Source organism: Galleria mellonella, unplaced genomic scaffold (assembly GCF_026898425.1).
Source record: "Galleria mellonella isolate WM207_F2 unplaced genomic scaffold, CSIRO_AGI_GalMel_v1 utg56, whole genome shotgun sequence".
Lineage (NCBI taxonomy): Eukaryota > Metazoa > Arthropoda > Insecta > Lepidoptera > Pyralidae > Galleria > Galleria mellonella.
Window position 1 is genome coordinate 1,293,347 of NW_026442117.1, and position 23,326 is coordinate 1,316,672.

At 36.1% G+C, this 23,326-nt stretch overlaps 1 protein-coding gene across 2 annotated transcripts in view; it reads left to right on the forward strand.

The window, feature by feature from the left end:
- LOC113509440 (protein peste-like) overlaps positions 1 to 20,930 on the forward strand; it is a 39,217-nt gene extending 18,287 nt beyond the window's left edge. The window contains exons 1-10 of one of the 2 annotated variants that reach the window (XM_052899065.1): positions 470 to 516; positions 596 to 740; positions 6,301 to 6,439; positions 8,432 to 8,589; positions 10,274 to 10,489; positions 11,688 to 11,819; positions 13,441 to 13,612; positions 14,683 to 14,885; positions 15,574 to 15,647; positions 16,676 to 20,930. In XM_052899065.1, coding sequence (XP_052755025.1) covers positions 485 to 516; positions 596 to 740; positions 6,301 to 6,439; positions 8,432 to 8,589; positions 10,274 to 10,489; positions 11,688 to 11,819; positions 13,441 to 13,612; positions 14,683 to 14,885; positions 15,574 to 15,647; positions 16,676 to 16,955 — 1,551 coding nt within the window. In that variant the 5' untranslated portion in view covers positions 470 to 484 and the 3' untranslated portion in view covers positions 16,956 to 20,930. Of the gene's footprint in view, positions 1 to 469; positions 517 to 595; positions 741 to 6,300; positions 6,440 to 8,431; positions 8,590 to 10,273; positions 10,490 to 11,687; positions 11,820 to 13,440; positions 13,613 to 14,682; positions 14,886 to 15,573; positions 15,648 to 16,675 lie in introns of those variants that run through there. The other variant, XM_052899066.1, reaches the window with a different exon arrangement.
- The last annotated feature ends 2,396 nt before the right edge of the window (positions 20,931 to 23,326 follow it).

The window sequence follows — 23,326 nt, forward strand, 5'->3', positions numbered from 1 at the left end:
TTTTTTTTTTTGGAAAGAGGTACTCGAAAATAAAAAATTAGCTTACTAATCTAAGTGGGGTATCATATGAAACCATTTCGTTTATACATTTTAAATTCTATTTTATTTACTTTTAATTAGGTAAGTAAATAAACAATCTTTTAATAGAAAATGTACTAAAATTTGCTATATTTTTATTTCAAGAGAACAATGATCTATTTATAGATGCTTTACGTACGAAACCCTTGGCGAGTGAGTTAAACTCATACTTGACCGGGTTTTTCTCAGTGTCCTCTACCCAAAGGTTATCTGGAAGAGATTGCGGAGCGATAAGACTGTCTTTTGTTTCATTTCATCCAATTATTTACTGTATTCCTTGTAGCTGATAAAATAAAGTATAAATTGTAACAAATGTCAAACTTATGTTCTTAGAGTACGCAGCCCTTACTATAATTGTTTACAATTTCCTTAGGATTGCTATCTTAAGGAAATATCATGAAATATCATGTTCAATTTATGTAATTTATATAAGTTAAAGTATGTTCCGTCCCATTCACACGTGCAAAGCCGCGGTCAAAAGCTTGTTTATAATAAATTGATTTATACTTTGTTCCAGAGCCCCACGCAGCGTAGCGACCGCGATGCGCGGGCGCTCGCCGCGATGGCGGTGGCTGGTGGCGGGCGGCGGCGCGCTGCTAGCGATGGCCGGAGTCGGCGCTGCGCTCGCCTGGTCTCTCATATTCGATTCTGTGTTAGCATCGGTTAGTAATGCCATCTTTTGAAGTTCACCATCATCTTGACTCGTATCTTGATCATCTGTGATGTGCCCCAGATGGTCATTGCCTGGTTTCTCATATATGTATATAGAAAGGAAGAAATAAAAAGACAAGAATACAAATAGAAAGCAATTAAATTTAGTTAAATTAAAGTCTAAATTAAAAAAAAAAAAAACAAACAAATAAACGGTAGGATAACTCTTGAATCCAACATCGATTCCAATCTATTGCCAATGACAAGTGTATACTGCATTCATATAGGGTACATAGGTATCCTAACTAAAAGCGCAGGCATCTGGTGTGATTGTATAAAATTTACATTTACGAGTATATTTATAAAATCCCTGTCTTAGATTATATATCTCAATCAGTAATATTTTCGAACAGTTAGTAATGCCATCTTTTGAACGGCACGATCATCTTGACGGCACTTATGTCAGCCTTTAACTGTCCACTGCTGAACATAAGCCTCCTTTTTGGGAGGTTTTGCCAGTAGTTGCTACGCTTGGCAGGCAGTTTGGCAACTGCAATTAGGCTTTAGATATGTTTTAAGAGGGACGCTGCTGCCCATCCCTCTACTATAAAGTTCCCTTAGTCGCTTTTTACGACAGGAAGGGGTGGCTTATTCTATGTCGGAACCACACAGAGTTGCTTACACTGTGGTAAAAAAGAGGACAAAATATATACCATCAGCTATATTGCTATTTTTCTCAATTCATAGCAGGCTAGCTAAGAACATTTGCAGGCTAGTGTTATAGATCTAAGAACAAGAAATTAGATTGTTCTTAGGGCATAGCTTGGTGAATTTAAATGCTACGGACTATTGAAAAGATGCGTTTTTATATATCTATCCCTTTTTAACGCATTGGCAATGTCATAAATACTACGAGCAACACACTATGTGAGTTATGCCTAGTATAGTATTATATTATCTGTGGTTATGCATTCTATCTATTCTATTGCGAAATCTTTGCAGAAAAGCGCGCCACTTTTCAGTGTTGCATGTAATTCAATGAATAATTCCCCAATTTCGGTAGATTTTCAAAAATTTAAATAGAAACTTTTTTTTTATATAAATTATGTAAATTAATGTATATTAGTTAATATAAATTGTAGTAATTTTCATTAATTTCGACAATAAATACATATTTCAAGTAATCGCTCAAGAAAAAAATGAGTATCATAAGAAATTTGAATTGTTTTTATTTTTCAAATGAATCTCACAATTTACTTGAAGAATCTTAATAGACAAAATGGTACATTGATTTAAGGAAAGGTAAGTACTTAATTAAATTAGTGGAATTGACTAGTGAAGCCATATGGTAACATAGCTCGTTGTCTAAATGGAGGTTGGCCGATGGATTGGAGGATTAGGTATTATATACAAATTAAACTAAAATCAATATAGTCACGTCGGGGGGAAAGAGATTGTTAGTAATGGAGACTGAGAATCCCATTGCTAGCAATATACCCAACCAGGTCGACCTCGCGGTTCTCCCTGGAAACTATCATGGTTCGTTCCTGATGAATTCATCATGATGGGCTAACTGGCCTGTTTTCATTCTCATCTATCACCCTTCACTGGTGCTCCGCTAGCGTATTCCGTTAGCGCAAGTGGGGTTAACTTACCATTTTCACCCATTAAAAAAAATATAATATAGAATCACGTCACATAAAAATAGTAAATAAGAAACATAGGCATAGGCAAGTAAAATATAAGTATATATATATATATATATATATATATATATATATATATATATATATATATATATATATATATATATATATATATATATATATAATATATGCACATATAGTAGTAAATAATAAATTAGAATAAGGAAATAAGCAAAATAATGAAATATGTACATAAGAATAATATAAGTACATGTAAGCAAGTAAATGTTTTCCCAAAATTAAGCTCCTTAAATAAAAATCCCTAGTGTACAGTCCAATGTTCCTCTTAAGCCCCCTAGTTGTAAGTATGTGTATAAAAAGCGTATATAAATAATTAGCGATCCGCTCCAACTTCGTACGGTTGCAATGCCGCACCGCTATGTCCCTGCATTTTAAATCTGTAATATCTTTGGAAATAATCATTTAAATTACATGCTGTAAAGGGTCATATTGATTTATATTAAATGGATAATGTAATTAAGGTACTTAATTAGATAAAAATTAATGCTGTATTGCTTGAAATCACTTCCTAAATAAGCCATTTTTTCCAATAAAATGTAAAGGATATAAAATGGTTATTGTGGGTTATCCTTAAGAGAAAAGCATACGAAGATTTGAGCATACATAGGGACGGACAGAGAGCGACAGCGACTTTGTTTTATACTATGTAGTTGAAGTAACCGGTAACAAATCTGGAATTTGACATCCGAGTAATAGCAAAATTATAAAAAAAGACATAGAAACGTCAAGAATAGACTGTCTAGTGTGAGCTAAATTTACGCTACGACCGCATTCATGTTCACTTGATAAGCACAGACGTAGTATCGTCGCATATTTCTTGTAAAATAAAGTTTCTTTCTTTCTTTCTTCTTTCTAGTATAACGCACCGCACAGACTGGCAACGCGATCATAAAAACGAGACAAGAAAATGTTTTTTTTTTTATGGGTGAAAATGATATGGTAACCCCGCCTGCGCCAACGGGATACGCTGGCTGAGCACCAGTGAAGGGTGATAGATGAGAATGAAAACAGGCCAGTTAGCCCATCATGATGAATTCATCAGGAATTATTCATGATAGTTTTCAGGGGACAAGAAAATGGTTACACTAGTGTGTGTGTTTTGTAAATGTGTGCACGAGACTGATCTGAATTTATTGAATATCTGAATATGGAATTGAAATTGCAAAGATACATTTTTTTTACGCAACTTAAAATGGCAAACAAGCTGACGGCCCACCTGATGGAAAGTGGTTACCGTCGCCTATAGACATGAGCAGTACCATGGGCATAACAGAGTATACTGTTTCACTCATGATACTCCTCCATATTCGATACTGTATCTGTATTGACACAGGGTTAAATGTATACAGTAACGGCGAACGGTTAATAGTCATTGAACCAAAGATTACTTAATAGTTACTGAATATTTACACACTTTACTGATATATGGGTGATATAATTCGTTCGAATTTAAGTGTTTCATTAAATATGTATGTTTTTTACACGCATATGTAAGTATGAAGTGATGTTTGGCGTGAATTTACAAGGTACAGAGGAATAACACCTGAGTCCTCAGGAATAATAACGCATGGGGGGTATCATGGGCGAAACAGTTGTTATGTCCATGGTACTGCTCATGTCTATAGGCGACGATTACCACTTTCCATCAAGTAGGCCGTCAGCTTGTTTGCCATTCTAAGTTGTATAAAAAAAAAATTCTATGAAGCGATGATAGGCGAGGATGCACTCAGATGAGTTGGGTCATTATGACGAAGTCAACAGGAATGAATCGCGATGGCTTCCATAAGATCCGCGTGGAGGTCGACCTATTCCCTTTTCTTCTCAATATTTTTTTAATGGGTGAAGATGGAGTGGTAACCTCGCTTGCGCTATCGGTATACACTGCCGAGGTACCAGTGAAGGATGACACGTGAGGATGAAGGCAGGTCAGTTGGCCCATAGTGACCAATTGTACAAAAATTAGCCATTATGGTTTCCAGGTGGAACCGCATGGAGGTCGACCTAATAGGGTACGTTGATAGCAATGGAGCTGTTAAATCTCATTACTAACAATCCCTTTCCCTCTTCTTCTCTAGTTTATAACCTATAATATAGTTGCATTTTAATCCTTATGTTGCCAGTAGTTGCCACATTTGGGAGGCGGGTTGGCAACTGTAGTTAGGCTTTAGAGATGTTTTAAGAGGAATGCTGCTGCCCATCCCTTGCCTTCCCTAAGTCGGCTCTTACGACATCCACGGGAAAGGAAGGGGTGGCCTATTCTATGCCGGGACCACACGGCAAATTATATGTTTACAATATATAAATATGTTAAATGATGTTTTACATTCCCCCAATTCATGAGTACACCGCCTATATACCTACTTCTCTGTTTGCACTGGCTACTCGTAAAGAACATGATCCGGTGTTTTTTTTAATGGATGATAATAGAATGGTTACTCCATCTGCGCTAACGGTATACACTGGCAACGCCCCAGTGGGGGATGCTAGGTGAGAATGAAAAGGCAGATCAGTTAGCCCATTGTGATGAATACACCTGGAATTCAGCATGATAGTTTTCAAGGGGTACCACGACAGGCTATATTGACGACCTGATAGGGTATCCTGCTACGAATGAGTAGTACTCCGCATTACTAACAATCCTCTCCCCCCTCATCATCTGCTGTCCAGTCCACCAAATGAGTATATATATGCACACTCTGCATTAAAGTTTAAAAAACATATTTGCAATGATGTAGACCGGTGTTTCCCAATGTGGGGTCCGAGGCCCACAGCAAGGCAATAAAAAAATGGACTCGAAGCGATTTTAACCCTCTTGCTCCGGGCCATTTAAATGCAATGCTACTAGTAGATATCGGTGCCAAATCTACCAAAAAAAGTAAATAAAAAAAATGCTGTAAATATTTATCAGATATAATTTCGCTTGACGTTACCAAAATATCAACTGGGCGATTAGAGTCATCTAGTAAACTTTGTCGGGAAAAATTATGTATGGGGGCATAAAAATTTTGGAAATGTTCAGGTGGGGCATGGCACAAAAATGGTTGGGAAAGACTGGTGTAGACTATTAGGCATAACTCTCAAACCAATAATACAGGTCAAAAACGGGTTTAAAGTACAAATGAATGATTGCTCTGTACCAGATCAAGTGCGTATGTCCTCATATCACCTTGACTGGTCTGGATAAGCCTTTTAATCAATATATGACCTGGTCAAACGATCTAGTTAGTGCCAATCATTCAGTAGCAGGCCAGTGCCGCATCTTTCAATTGTTGATTGATATGACATATAGCGTTGTTACCTAACGCCTTCTTGTTCTTGATGAAGTGGATTAATATGTGGCTTGCTCTCGTTATTAGAGTCATCAGTTCATTGGAAGTCAACGAATGACAGTTTATGATCAGATATAATTAGTTGTTTATTTGGCGATTCGGCCTTTAATTTATTAACTTTTGAAGAAATACTTGGAATGTTTATTGTATTTATTGTTTGTTCGTGTGTATATTGGGTATAGCAACTCCCAAACGGATGGATGCGGTAAGAACGATTATGGAAAGAAGATCCATGCTCAGCAGTTGAACTGTAATAGGTTTTCTTCTTCTTTTGGCTTTGGCTTTTTAGGCTCTAATGGTGATTTTGCATGCCCATTTTACTCGTTCTTGAGCCACGAAAAAAAGGATTTTGCAAAAGTACTGAGATATAGAAAAAAATTAAGATCAAATTTTAAACGTCTTCCACTTTTAAATTTATTGTTAATAAGAAACTCAAGAACAAATTTAACCCAAAAGAAAGCAGCACCAAATATAGTTACATAAATATAACATTAGTATTTTCTTTTTATTTACAGCATCTGGCGTTAGTTCCTAATTCCCGGTCGTACCAGAGCTGGTTGGCGCCCAATGTACCACTATACTTTGAGGTTTACCTCTTCAACTGGACTAATGCAGACATGTTCCCGATGGAGAAACCCAATTTGGAGCAGTTGGGTGAGTGTATCTTTAGGAATTCCAGCTAATCATTATCTTCCTGCTCTTATCTCAATTATTATTTGGGGTCGTCGTAATGTTTTTATTTATATTTAAAAAAAATTTGGCTTTTAGTTTTATGACTTCTTTGGGAAAATTCAGAATTCTTTGGGAATTCCAGCTAATAATTATGGTTGCAAACAAGCATACGACGTAGACGTTATACCAGAGGCAGAATTTGTACAAAAGTCGTTTGGTTGGGCACTTCTGTCCCGTTCGTGTTTCTACCGTGAAGCAGCCGTATTTGCATGGTTGTGTTTTGGTTTGAAGGGTGGAATATGGCGTAAATTTACAGGATACAGAGGAATAACACCTGAGTCCTCAGGAATGGCAACGCATGAGGGGTATCATGCGCGAAACAGTATACTCTGTTATGTTCATGATACTGCTCATGTCTATAGGCGACGGTTATTACTTTCTATCAGGTGAGCCGTCAGCTTGTTTGCCATTCTAAGTTGTATAATTTTTTATACAACTTAGAATGGCAACTAACTAACTAAACTTCTTTTACCATTTTAAGAAAAAAATTTAAACTCTGAACAAAAATGACCAAGTTCTGTGGAATAGGGGATCATTAAATGTTACATTGTTATTTTTTTTTAATGGATGATAATGGAATGGTAACTCCACGCGCGCTATCGGTATACATAGGCGGGGCTCCAGTGAAGGATGATAGGTGAGGATTATATAGGTCAGTTAGCCCATCATGACAAATCAACAAGAATTGTTGACGATGGTTTCCAGGAGGAACCACGTGGCGGTCGATCTAATAGGGCATATTGCTAGCAATGGGGCTATCAAACCCCATTGCTAACAATCCCTTTCCCCCCGTTACATTGTTATTACAGTAAGGTACATGGAATAATTTTAGTATTCCCTTTTTACCTTCTCTTTTAAACGAAACATGGCTTAACAGATCGATAGCATCCCACTTTGCGTTTATAATTTTATATAGCGTATAATATAACAAATCGTTGTTAATATATTTATTTATTTATTCTTTATTGTACACAAAAAATTACAAACATATAATATATATTAAATAAAGATGTACAACAGGCGAGCTTAACTCTGTAAGAGTTCTCTTCCAGCAAACCCTGAGTGGAGAGGAGCATTAATTACCAGCGGGCATTGTGCGTACAATAATAGGAGGAAACAGTATAGCTGTTTCTGTTAAGAAATAATAAATATGTACAAATATTTCAACTAAATTCTATATAGATAGATATTTTATCACCAACAACAATAATTACTAAATTAAATTAACAAATAAATTAAATTACTTAATTAAATTAATAAATTAAAATTAAATAAACAATAACAAAAATAGAAAAAAAATCAATTTGCTGGTATAGACATATTGCCTTATCATCATCACCATTTCAGCCACTATCCGTCCACTGCTGGACATAACCCTCCCCCATACACTGCCTTTATGATCGGTCCTGAGTCCTGAGCTACCTGCATCCACTGACTGCCTGCAATGCATTTGAGGTCGTCAATCCAGGGGTGTTCTTCTCTAGAAATCTGTCCGATTCTAGAAAAAGGGCATACGGGTATGCGACGCCGGCCTCCCGAGCCGCTGCAGTGTCCCAGTCCTTTCCGCAACTGCAGTGTCCCCTCTCCCCTTTCCTTTCCCACATAAGTCCCTTATTCCTCTCATTCACCAATTTCCTTCACACATTTCCAACGTTTTCCTCCTTTTTTCCTCAATCCTTTCCACCATACCGTCGGTGACGGAAACCACCAACAAATGCATTCCCAAAGACGGTTGACGTCGGGCAGGTGGCCGGTCGTAAAACTAAAAACCAAATCTTTTTGTAATATGGATAAAATCATATTACGCCGACCCCAAATGATTGGGATAAGGGTAGGGAGATGATGATTCCATCTAGTTGAGGGTCATCTTACACTGCTTTACATATTGCTTAATTTAATATAATCCAATTTCAGGTCCTTACCGTTTTCTGGAAAAACGACAGCACGTCAACGTTACTTGGCATCGAAACAACGGGACCCTAGGCTTTAGGACTCTGCATAGTTGGCATTTCGACCCCACGAGTAACGGGACCCTTGAAGATAACATCACTACCCTCAACGCTATTGCAGCTGTAAGTTAAATTATATCAATTGAAAGTATTTTGATGGATCTTAACTGTAACCTAGATTATTTGTTCCTTCGAGAGTGGCAATCAAGCATACTCACCTGACGCTAAGCGGGCAAGCGATCATAGTAGCCCAAGAATACGTGCAATCCATAGGCAACTCTTGTATATTGCTGACTCTCTTGATAGAGAGGGGAAGGGATTGATATGATACCAATCTCCTTGCTAGCAACACACCCTGTCAGGTCAACATCCCCATGCTCTGACAGAAAGATACTTGCACTGACAGAAAGAAACACTTAAATAAAAAATAAAATAGTTTGTTTCAATCATACACTAAGAACGAACTATTAACAGAACTTTCTAAAAATGTAAACAAAAGAGTATTTGATGCGATTATAAGTAGGCTAAGTATGCTGACTAAGAACAAGGAATTACATAGAAGGAATGATAAAATAAAAACTATAAATCATATGGTTGCCTCCTTTCTTCTTATGCAAATATAATTAGTAAAAAGAGGACGAAAGATACACCATCAGTTGCTATTTTTGTTAATTCATAGCAGGCTAGTGTATAGAAAATGTTATACGGCCGTATAACTCTACCAAATTCAGATACAACCTGCATGCATACTTTCTACGTAAACTGTGTTGAATATATGTTATGTGTATATATGGTATGCTTTGTGTACTATAATCCTGCAAGGGTGCTCGTTAAAAGTTCGTAATCCAGGTGTGATTGCGTAAAGGTATGCCATTAGTAAGTACGTCTGTGTACTACTGAGTTATCGAAGTGTTTTTTGTCAGATTACGGGGATCTGGTTTTATCGGAGACCCTTTATCGGACTTAATCTACTTTATTTATCCTTTACAAGGAAAATTACCAAATATATTGTTTTTTACTTTGTCTTTTTTATTACTTTTGAATCGATGGAGAGAATAATCTTTAATTGTGACTAGTTCTTCTTTTGATGGAGTGAAGATCTTAAATGTACAGGGAATCGAGGGATGTAAGTTTTTTTGTAGTTGGCAACAATAAAGATGTTCCATTTTAAACGACAAAGGTGGCCGTACTAAAATACTGGGAAACGAGCTAAAATAAGCTGTAGACGTTCCTAACACGCAGGGAATCTGCTCTGATATGCTGGAAACGCGCTTTTGAAAAACCTCATAATGGGCTCTTTATGAAAATCTAGGAATGAACTTCATTCCATATTTTGAGCATCCGCCAGAGGAAATTCTATCGGGACAGCATTATTTGTGACCATTTAGCTCCCAGAATATAAAGTAAAATTCCATGTTGGTGACGGGTGAGCGATGATAGAAGGTTAACGTGACTCGGAGGGGGGGAAAAGATTGTTAGTAAGGGGGTCTAACAGACCCATTGCTAGCAATATACTTTATTCTCCCTAGAAACCATCGTGGTTAATTCTTGTGGAATTCGTTACGATGGGCAAACTGACCTGTTTTTTCCTCACCTCTTACTGGTGCCCCGCTTTTGGCTTTTAATAACTTAAGTTTTAAGAGGAACGCTGCTGCCTATCCCTCTACCATAAGCTCTTTTAGTCGCCTCTTACGACACCCGCGGGAAAGGAAAGGGTGGCCTATTCTACGCCGGGACCACACGGCTAGAGTATATATAATTAGATATGTTACCCACCATTTTTAACAATGCTAATTTCTGTTTTCAGTCTGCTGTATATCGGTCCAGATTCTGGGGTTTCTTTCAACAGAAAGGCCTCTCGATGGGCTTGGCGCTATTTGGACAACAAATGGCTGTATCGAGGCTGGCCGGCGAGTTATTGTTCGAGGGATATGAAGATCCGCTGTTGGAGTTCGCGAAGACTTTACCACCGAGTACTACAGGTGGCGCTCCGCAAGTGGATAGATTTGGTTGGTTTTATGAGGTAAGTATTTTTTTTTAATGGGTGATAATGGTATGGTAACTCTGTCTGCGCTATTGGTATACACTGGCGGGGCACCATGACTGATGAGAATGAAAGCAGGTCCACCAGCCACGATGGTTTCCAGGAGGAACCTCGTGGAGGTCGCCTTACAGGGTATATTGCTAGTAATTGAGATATTTGACCCCATTACTAACAATCCCTTTCCCCCCTGAGGTAAGTATTTATTACTCGTTTGAGTTGTGCCCATTATTGTCATGTCACTAGTTTGTAGGCTGTTTTTGTTTTTTTTTTTATTGATCTACGATGATGCTTACCAAATGTCGACTTTACGTTCACTCCATATCTCTCGTTAAAATCTCTTGAAAAAGGACTGTATATTTTACGAAATAATAAGACAGTCGCTGCTAGTGGTAGAGAACAAATATAATAACTGAATGATGACATTGTCAGATATCGAAAAACAAAATAAAAAATATAAAATTTAAAAATATACTCCAAAAAGGTGCGTTCTGCACACTCCCCAAAGGGGAATTTATATTCAGCAGTGGACAGTTAAAGTCTGATATGATGATATTAATGAATTATAATTAATTTTAAGATCTGCTACTTGCCGGTAAATATCACCAATATTTACCTAGTGAATAAAATTTATTCATTCATTCAAAGAATATTTACGCCGTTACGCCAAAATGCTAGCTGAGCAAATCTGCACTATCTGTAATCGACACTGGGTATTACTACACGAAATAATTTTCTTTTTGTGTCCAATGATGGCAATTGGACACAAAAAGAAAGTCGATTGCTTGAGTACCTCTGTCCCATTCGTTTTTCCACCGTGAAGCAGTTGTGTTTGCATGGCTGTGTTTCGATTTGAAGGGTAGGATGTGGCGTGAATTTACTGGGTACAGTGGAATAACATCTGAGTCCTCAGAAATGGCAACGCTTGGGGAGTATCATGGGCGAAACAGTATACTCTGTTATGTCCATGGTACTGCTCATGCCTATAGGCGACGGTTACCACTTTCCATCAGGTGGGCCGTCAGCTTGTTTGCCATTTTAAGTAGTATAAAAAAAAAAACAACCTTTTTATTAGTTCTTCTTGGTTACTAAAAATGTATCTCTAATTCTGACAAATAATGAGCAATGGAAGTACTTGGCACTGTTATCATTCAGTAACCTTCATATAATTGGTTTCCAGAGAAATAACTCATTAGATATAGACGGGTATATGGAGGTGACGACAGGAGAGCACGGTGGTACGCTGCCAGGACAGATTGTACGGTGGAACCACAATTACCGTCTGCCGTACTACAGCGGGAATTGTGGGCAGGTACCAGTATAAGCATTTAAATTTTTATACTATGGTTGGAATGGTCCAGATTTTATTTATTTATATGGAAAACATGGCCGTGTGGTCCCGGCATAGAATAGACCACCCCTTTCTATCCCGTGGGTGTCGAAAAAATCGCTTAAGCGAGGGCGAAGGATGGGCAGCAACGTCCCTCTTAAAACATATGTAAAGCCTGACTGCGGTTGCCAATCCACCTGCCAAGCGTCGCAACTACTGGCAAAACCTCCCAAGGGGAGGCTTATGTTCAGCAGTGGACAGTTAAAGGCTGATATGGTGATATGGCAAACAAGCAAACGGCTCACCTGACGGGATGTGGTAACTGTCGATTAAAAACAGGAAAATACCACCTTATATACTGATGGCCTTCGTAATGCAGTGGTGAGCGCGTCGCTAATGAAGTCCTGGTTTCGATTCCCGGTCGGCTCAATTTAGGAAAAGAACTTACCTAAATTGGTTGTACCCCAAAACATTCATTACCTTATTCCTCATATTATATCCGTATTTTATTATATAATTATTGTTATTGTTGGTACTTTGAAATAATATATACATTACTTTGAAGTTTAGGGTACTTTTGTATGGTGATGAAGAAAGAACATTCCCTAGGGCAGTGATTCTCAACCACTGTGCCGCGGCACTTTTGTGTGCCGTCAAATTTTAAAAGTGTGCCGCCAAACTTTGCAAATATTTAAAATTTTTGTCACAAACTATTTATGCAGTGTGTTGTAGTGAGTAAATAATTTTTATCTTGTTCTTTGTGCGCCGTCAAATTTTGAAATCGTTAAATATGTGCCGCAACAAAAAGAAAAGGTTGAGAATCACTGCCCTAGGGTATCGTAGGAGGCAACTAGGTAAAAGGTACAATAGATCAGTATTAGTTCAGCAATAGAACCTTAATAAGATTTCAAGATGATATTATCATAGCCTTAATTTTTTGGAGTGTGCTATAGTAGCTCCTAGCCGGCTGTTACGGCATTCAGGGTATAAAAAGAGACGCTACATGGTCAAACATTTGTTCTACGGGAAACCTCGCTTTTTTTTAGTGGGCGATAATGGAATGGTAACCCCACCCGCGCTATCGGTATACACCGGCGGGGCGCCAGTGAAAGATGATAGGTGAAGATAAAGCAGGTCAGTTAGGCTATCGTGACGGATTCAACAAGAATTGTTCACGATGGTTTCCAGGGGGAACAACGTGGAGGTCGATCTAATAGGGTATATTGCTAGTAATGGGGCTGTCAAACTCGGATTGCTAACAATCCCTTTCCCCCCCGGGAAACCTCGTTAGCTGCTATTACCTAGCACCTAGTAGGTGCTTTAACGTAAATGTAATTTTTTTAATGCGTGATAACGGAATGGTAAAGTGCCTGCGCTATCGGGATAAGTTGGCGGGGCACCGATGAGGGATGATAGGTGAGGATGAAAAAGCAGGTCAGTTAGCCCACCGTGACGCATTCCACTAGAATTAACCGCGATGATTTCCAGGGATCGCGTGGAGATCGGCCTGATAAGGTGGGTCAATTAAACCCCATTACTCGCAATACCTTTCCCATTCGAACGATATAGGTTCACTAGTTAAACATTACTTCTACCTTTTCAGCTTTTAGGCAGCGCTGGGGAGTTCATGCCACGGAATCTAACTGAAGAGTCCGAGCTGCTAATGTTCTCACCAGACCTGTGCCGGACAGTTGTCATGGACTACATGGATAGCGGTGTACATAACGGCCTTCAGTACCACAAATACGGGATAACAGCCAGAAGTTTCGATAATTGTAAGTGATTTGATCAACTTAGTGATAATTATTTTATGTCCATGGTAATGCTCATGTCTATAGGTGACGGTTACCACTTTCCATTCTAAGTTGTATAAAAAATGACAGGACTAGGCTGATTCGTGCTATGAGGCATGCTGGGGGCAAGTATCATATGAAAAAAGAGATGACATAAATCTTTGCTAATATTATAAATGTGAAAGTAAGTTTTTATGTTACCTCTTAGTACCTTAACAACTTAACCAATCACAATAAAATTTGGTATACACGTACTATGTGAGAGGGAGAAGGACATAGGCAAACTTTTATCCTGGTTACGCGGACAAAGTCTCAGGTAAAAGCTAGTATAATATAATTTAGGATTTCGTTCCAGAAAATCAAATTAAATCCTGACAAAATATAGGACCAATTAGGGAGTAAACACTCGTTAAAAAAAAATTAAAGTGAGTTAAAAAATCATTCGATTGGTCCTCTTTTCAGTCATTTCCCGTTTGGTCACGAACAGCATCATGAACATCACAAGACGTCACTGTGAAGTTAGCGCCTAAGGTATATCATAATATACCTTATGCGTGATTCTTGAAGACTATGGTTTTGTCTCCGTACCCCGAATTTTATTGTCATACCCAATTCGTCAAATCGAAACATTGCCATGCAAATATAGCTGCTTTACGGGTAGGATCTGTTCCAGAGGTGTCCAACTCTAGGCAGACGACTTTTGAACAAAGTCTCTCTCTAATAAAACCTTCTTTTATATATTTTTTTAATACTACTATAATGGCAAACAAGCATACAGCCCGATGATGATGATGGTAAACCGTACCCTATGGACACCTGTAACACCAGGGATCTCACGCGCGCGTTGCCAACCCTTTAAAAACCTTAATACATCCTTTTTGAAGAACCCCATGCTGCAGTCTCTAGGAAAAGCCTCGGCAGGAAGCATATGGCACTGCGTGACCATTCTGAGTCTAAAGTGTGTGAATGGATTCCCTACCGATGGCGAGCCGTAAATCGATTTAAAACAAAATTTATTTAGATGATCTACAACTGCCCAATTTTTCCCCTAGCAACATTTTCATCAGAGAACACATGTTTCTGCAACGGTGCGTGCGAGTGGAGCGGGGTCATGAATGTCTCCGCCTGCCGGTTTGGGTCGCCGGCGTTCATCTCTCTCCCGCACTTCTTACACGGAGATCCTCAGCTCCGGGATCTCGTAACCGGAATGGATCCGGACCCTGAGAAGCATTCCTTTTATTTTGCTGTCGAACCGGTAAGTTTTTTTCAAATTCCTAATGTTTAATTATATAGGACAGTCATATTATTCAGGGTTTCGGCATTAAATGTAGTGATAGTCTGGGATATGATCCATCTACCATTTGTAGATATGTTTTTCATTCAATTCCGTTAAGCTGTTTAAGCGTTATTAAGAAATAAACATCCAAATACCATTAGGAACTGTCATATTTAGAAATTAGTAATTAAAGATTGTGTCCCTCAAAAAAACAGACCTCCATTGTGACAAAACCTGTTATGTTGATGTAAAAAGTAAACTGCTGAACCCATTTTGATAAAATTTCTCGAAAACCAAACTGTAAGTATATCCTTTTAGATAAAAAAATAATTTTCCAAATTGGTTTACAAATAACAGAGAAAAGAGTTATATATATTTTGCATTAAATTTTTTTATCGTTTTTGGACCCATAATTATTTGGTGAAAATGTTCTCTGAAAATGTCTGGTGAAATACTCACTTAAAAGTATGCTAAATATTTCGAATCCACGTCCATATAGAGTACTACGTGAAAACCGACTTGACAATGCTATTGCTAACAATGGGATTGTATTTGTATGTTGATAGCGAAGGGGTCTAACCTTCCCTTTATTAACAATTCCTTCCCTACCCATGGGTCTCAGTTTGGCCAGCCTTGCCCTAGAATAATGCAGTTTTATTCATTACAGCGCCTGGGTGTTCCAGTGGACGTATCTGGAAGATTTCAACTAAATCTATATCTAGAAGCGAACCCACACGTAGCGTAAGTATTTGTACTCAGAAATTGATACTGGTTTTCAAAGCATATATAACATCCTTGGCGATATCCTGTTTGCCAATTTTGTGGTATAAAGGAAAAACACTGTCACCACTATTTTCCATACTTAAGAGGTTGGAGAGGCAACTAAGGAAATAAAGTACCATAGACACTGGTTTATGGTGCAAGAAAAGGAAATATTGATAGAAATAAGATCAGCATGGTAATAATCACAATCCTATACCTCTCACCAGAGGGAAACTTTGTACAAAAGTCGGTTGCTTGGGCACCTCTGTCCCATTCATGTTTCAACCGTAAAGCAGTTGTTTGCATGGCTGTGTTTCGGTTTGAAGGGTGGGATATGGCGTGAATTTACAGGGTACAGAGGAATAACACCTGAGTCCTCAGGAATGGCAACGCATGGGGGGTATCATGGGCGAAACAGTATACTCTGTTATGTCCATGGTACTGCTCATGTCTATAGGCGACGGTTACCACTTTCCATCAGGTGGGCCGTCAGCTTGTTTGCTATTCTAAATTGTATAAAAAAAAAAAAGAAACAGAGGAGTTTCAGAGGAATCGTGAAGGTTTTAGCGTTTGACGATAAATTCCTTGTCAATGGCGACCAGTGTGTTGATGAATGATAGTTGGCTTTGATTTAATTTTGCGAGAAAAATGACATCTATCGACATAAAATTAATATGGGACCAATATGGGTTTAAATCTTATCGACTGTAAAAAATAATTGCAAAAATTAGTTACAATTTGAGACGTAATCACGTTCCATACTTGTACGATGGTGGCGCCGTCTGTTGCCAAGATTTTCTAAGTCGCCTTTATTGTACATGAAAGCCACTATGTGGCATAAAACAAAATAATATTTTTCAAATGATCTAAACATGAATTTGGTAATTCAAGGGTGTAAGCTAGGATTCGATCTTAGGACCTCCATACATAGTCCGGAATAAGAGTTGTCTAACTGAGTTACCACCACCTCGTAAAGTTAAAAAAAAAAAATATTTTATTCCTTTCAGTCTCTACGAGCACGTGCCGAAAATGCTCTTCCCCATACTGTGGGTGCAGCAGAGGGTGATAATCGACGATGCCATAGTGGCTGAGCTGCTAATGGTGCGTAGCGTGCTGGACTGGGGGGGCATAGTCTGTGCCGGGGCGGCTCTGGCCTTCGCAATTATAGCCACGGTAGCCTCATGCTGCAGTAACACCAAAAAAAGAAAGTACTCGAAGCCCTGCGATTTATTTAAGACATGTGATAAGTTAAAGGACGACGCAGAATTAAAATTGAATTCGATGTGAGATATCTATTTGAGAAACTACTGAATAAATCAGCTCCCCCTATTCTCTATAACAACATTGTGTGAATATTTTACGATTAGTAACTGTCAGAAAATTATATTACGAAGCAAATTTGTTTTTACTTTTCTATGACAAACAGCGCCATTTGCGATATAGTAGCAAAAGACAACACTAATTAACAATAATTTTAGTTCCTAAATTGCTCTACAGAGGCAGCACCAATAAGATACAAAATATCATGAATGAAGTTTGGTAAAATTGCGTGCAATTTTGCGCGGTCGCAACTGTTTGCTATTATAAAGAATTACTCCCGGTTAAAGTAAAAAAGAATAACCCCTTATTTGTATTAATAGTAAACATCTAATGAACTTATTATACCTGTTTGCGTATTTTATCTTTTTTTATTAAGTTAGTTAGAAAGGAAATGGGCTGTATGCTTGTTTGCCAACTTTACGGTATTAAAAAAAAATATTAGGAAAATTATTTTAATATTTAAAACGGTGTGCAAAAAAATTTTGGCGGGAGATTTTGCCAGTAGTAGCTACAGTTAGCTCTCTCTCTTTAAGAGCCTTACCTATATACAATTAGATTACAGACAAAAGATCTAAAATGCTCCTTATGTAATTAACCTAGGTGATTGGTTCATATTTTTTTTTAATCAAGAAAATATTGTCGACTTAAAATTTGTATTTCGATTTTTGCAATTTGTTAAATGAGATTTTATATTTTTTATATAATAATGTTAATAAGAAATAATGTGATAATTTTTAAGTTATTTTTCGGTAAACATAATATACCATAAATCCAAATAATACTAATAAAGCAGAGGACATTTATAACGAAATGCGTCGTGTTCAATATTATTTCTTTATGTAATAATTAATTTGTGTTCTGTAAAAAAAAACTAATTTCAATTATAGTAAAAATCAGTTATATTTTTCAAAAATTAAACTAATAAACTGATTTAAATAAAATTTCTATTGGACCAATCTGTTAGTACATTCATTCAGATATTGTAAAAATATATTTTCTCAAATCGGTTTACATCTAACGATGTTATGAGGCAACGAATATAAAAATTCAACCGAATTGAGAACCTCCCTTTTTGAAGTCGGTTAAAAATTATACGAAATGATTTTATTTGTTCATAATTTCGAATCTTAAAATTATAAAGTTAAGCTATTTTAATATACCTAACAAATATATATTAAAATCTGTGTTGGAATCTTACAATATTGTTCAAAATACATGTATGTGATAACTATTAATTAAAACATTGAGATTTACCAACATAAGATATATATTTTTAATATATAGATACTAACAGATGTAATATACACGAGGGAGACTTTGTACAAAAGTCGATTGCTTGAGTACCTCTGTCCCATTCGTGTTTCAACCGTGAAGCAGTTGTGTTTGCACGGCTGTGTTTCAGTTTGAAGGAATGGATATGGCGTGAATTTACTGGGTACAGAGGAATAACACCCGAGTCCACAGGAATGGCAACGCATGGGGGGTATCATGGGCGAAACAGTATACTCTGTCATGTCCATGGTACTGCTCATGTCTATAGGCAACGGTGACCACTTTCCATCAGGTGGGCCGTCAGCTTGCTTGCCATTCTAAGTTGTATAAAAAAAAAGTAGTTATTTAAGTGCAAATAAAATTTCGTATTATTATTCTATTTAAACCAAAGATGTTGTCATAGTTTAAGATAATGTAAGATAATTAACCTTTATATGTATTTGCGTAAAATATACTCATAAATGATTGTGTGTCAATCTGAATGTAAATGGTCATGGACAATACAGGGTGTGTATGGGTTATGGGAACAAACGTCGTATGAAATTGTTAACAATTTTTGTTAATAGAAAAATAAGCTCATAGACAAGTGGAATATAGACAGTCGTTTATTTTAAAACGTAAGATTTTCTACAGATGGACGATTCCTGTGTAAATATTTCGGTGCTTCGATAGAAGACTGATTTGAATTCGAATCAAATACCATGAAAATATATTTAATTCATTCATTTTTTTTTGTCTCTAAATCAGTGTATTATTATGAGAAAATAAATTTTTAATATATGATGTATTCTGTTTCAATTTAACGGGACACTAGATGGGACAAAGTTAAATTAGAGTCGTAGCATTTACTTTTGACTGTATTTTTGATATTATTAAATTTTAAGTCCTGATACACTTATTACTCGGTAAAAATAATATAATAAATATACAATGCGTAACAAAATCCAGCGAAAAATGGACAAATAATAAATTTACAATGAGTCGAAATGGAACGATTATTTTGAAGTAGGGGTGGATAATATAATATATAGGAATATCTATGTATTTTGATTACAATACCTATATATTGCCACAATAACGAATATATTAAATATCGAAATGAAGAACCTAATCGAAATAAATATAGATATTTATTTATTTATTTATTTACAGGATTACCAACATAAGATACAGCTACAATAAAGCTAAGTTTTAATACAATACACTGGCAGCTCAGATCTCACCGTTCTTACATTTATAGGCAACCACAGCATGCCTTGTGTTTGACAAACATTAAAATAGAATTAAATTATTAAATGAGTAAAGATATTAACAATATGAATAATAATATAATATAAATAATGGAAATTGTATTCAAATTATTATAAAATATAAATAAATATAATGTAATGGGGAGGTATATCAACACTTTAATTTAGTCATGAATACAGAGTGAATATTCGACCTATATGTACGATTTCGAAATAAATAATGACTATTTTTCCGCCATCATTATCGAGAGATATTCAATATATAGGTATCGAAGCGATACCGATGTTAACCATGCCTATTTTGAAGTATAGTAAATATGCTAATCATCGACTTTTAACTACCTCATCAAAGATTATAGTCGTGAGCGCATTTTCTTAAGTATATTTTGTTTTCATAAGATGTATATGTTATATACTTAGGCACCTATATATGAAATTCCGTATTACATATATTGTACAATTTGTTATGAAATATATGCATAATCTAAAACCTTACGATTGTAGCGACCTCTACGGAAATAATATTCGAAATATTCCATTTTTAATTTTGAGTGCCATAGCGATCCTCTGAGTGCGCGTGCTAGTGTATATGTATATTTATTTTAAAAAATATACATATGAATAAAATTAAAATAATTAGTTTTCTAACAAGAATTTAAAGAAATTCCACAAATGCTTGATGGTATGTTTGTAATGTATTAATGCATTTTTTATTTGTATTGAAATATGAGTAGAATAAAAAATATATTTAAAGATAACTAGATGCATGATAATATCATAACTCCGAAATGCTGCATAGCGTGGCTATTGTTTAATGTTAGTAAATACATATGTTTAAAGTATTAAGTTGAAAATTAATTAAAATTATTTGAGACCAATTAGGGTAAGCTGTTGTATGGAGTTGTATGTAAGAATTAGAAAGTCTTTGCCTATCATGAGAAAGACATACGAACCTAACATAATGTAATGTAAGATATTGTACGTTCATATATTTTGTTTATTATATAGCTTTAATTAAATAATTAGATTAATAAGCTACATTTTATCAATATAATAAATTTGTAACTAAGCGATGTCTGTACATGGGAGTTATTTAAAAAAAAAAAAAAAAAAATATATATATATATATATATATATATATATATATATATATATATATATATATATATATATATATCAAGAATTTTAATAACTAATTTAAAATCTGTTATATTTTATCTTGATGTGCCTTCTAAAAATGTTTCACTTCATTCGTTTTCCTACTTCTGTTATACCCACGTGTACAAAGTAGCGGACAAAAAGCTAGTTTTTTTTTTTAATAATAAGAAAATTACTCGTATGTAAACCACCGTGAATGACAAATAATAAAGCCTATATAAATAATTATAATGACAAATAAAATAATAAATATTGATATAAAGTTAATATGTTTTATTATGCCTTACCTTAACGGTGTCCCAATAGTAAGGGCTCCCGCAGACGAGGGACAGTTTTTATTATTGGGAAAATACTGTATTTTTAGTCTTTCGAATTCGATATATCTAAAATACAATTGAATATGTTTTTTTTTAATAGATGATAATGGAGTGCTACTTTACTGGTGCCCCGCCTGCGTTAACGGTGTACGCTGGCAGGGCACCAGTAAAGGATAATAAGTAAGAATAAAAAGGCAAGTCAGTTAGCACATCGTGATGAATACGCCTGGAAGTCAGCACGATGGTTTCCAGGGGGGACTACGTGGAGGTCGACCTGACAGGGTATATAACTAGCAATGGGACTGGTAGTCCACTTTACTAACTATCCCTTCCTCCCAATTGAAATTGTTTATTACTTATAACTATTATTTTTTATAACTTTCCTACAAACTAAAATAAATTTTGTGTAAACTGAGAAAATGTGATTTGGCCTAAAAGTCCTACAAACAAGCCATAAATTCTTTAGAAAAAACTTACAGGACAAAAAATTTAAGAAGAACTGTAAACGTATTAACAAAATTTGTTCTTTCACATTCGAAAATGGCGCCAAAGAGCCGCCATATCGAATATTCAAATAAAATTATAGCCAATGTAACTAGAAATGTTGTAAGGATTCTAAAAATTTTAGAAATATATGGAGGAATAAAGAAATTTACCTACGTACAATAAACCTTGAACACATTACACTCTTTTTTTGAGTAGTTACGTAAAAAAGTAACCCCGAGGTGACCTTTCGGTAAGACCTTATTATTTACTCATAAATAAAGTCTGTCCACGTGCAGTTTAGCTATACCAATCGAGGCATTATAAAGCTGGGTTCAGATTGACACTGTGGAACAAAATAAATAAGCAAACCACAGTGTTTGTGGTTACGAATTTTTTAACGGACGATATTGGAATAGTTATCTTGTCTGTCATACCAATGTATATCTGCAGGACGTCAGAGAGAGATAGGTGACAATAAAAGCAGGTATATTAAGACAGTTAAAAGAAAATGGTCAAGCATCCTCAAATACTATTAATAGAATAAAGTTTGTAAGGTTGGATGGATTGATGGATAGACATGCTTGTTACTCTTTCACGCAAAAACTATTTGAATGAAATTTGGTACACGGGTAGATTGTATTTTATCTTATTACATAGGATACTTCATCAACTTACTGATCCAGGCGGTTGAAGCCGCAGGTTTAATATAAAAAGGCAATTCAGTGTAAAGTCTTAACAAAAGGAGAGAGAGGGAGACTAGTGGAAAGCTTTGTAAAATAGTCATCCGTATCTGTACTTACTTTGGTCACATGCATGTTTTGCTGTGAAGCAGTTGTTTTTCTGCATTTCTGTGTGAAGGGCATAGCGATAGAACTAGAAGGTACGGAGGCATAACACTATAATCCTCTGCAATAGCAACACATGAGGAGTACCATGGGATCACCACAGTCTTCAGGAGTGGCTTGCTTGTACATGACATATCATAATATAGTATCATATGCGTCAGTCAGTGATTATCACTTTCTGCTACCTGATCAATTTCTTTACCATTTTAAATATCATAAAAATACACACATGCAAACACAAGAAAAATTTTGTAAAATAAAATTTACTACACAAAGGTAAATTTTAATCGCCGATAAAATGTCCACCGTGTACGTGAACCCTTACTGTCATGCTAAGTTTTACCGGTGTGTCTGCACCTTTAGACGCCGCGGTGGGCTGTAAGTGCGGGATGTTGGTAACAATAGAGCAAGCGATATTTAATGGAGTAAGTGGCCTAAATAAATGGGGGTCATGGCTCACGGGCATCTAGTCTTTTTATATAATAATCAATACCCTTAGAAATATTACAGCGCCATCTAGTTCTAAGCTAAGCGAAGAATTATTTATGTATTAATTATTTATTTATGAATACTAAACAAGTGATAAACATACTTATTTTATAATATTATATATATATATATATATATATATATACAAACATACCTACTTAAAAATACGAATATGTATATTGTCCGAGAATCGAAGCTACGAACATTGGTTGATAAGGCGCTATACGAGTATTAAGCCGCTAGCGCTGCTCCACTAACAAATAACAATATAACTTGTAATTGCAAACTAGCTTACGGCCTGTCTGATGGAACGTCATGAGAATAGCACCATAGACATACTGTGACACCTGAAACATTTGTACAAAGAGTTTTAGTACCATACCCCACATGTAAGTTTAACTGCATAACAGCAGAAACATGAGTGGGACAAACGTCACCGTACAGACGACTTTTTACAAAAGACTCTTTGGTTTCCTTTAGTTTAGGTAATAAAAAATATTTACCTATTATCTTCACGCTAG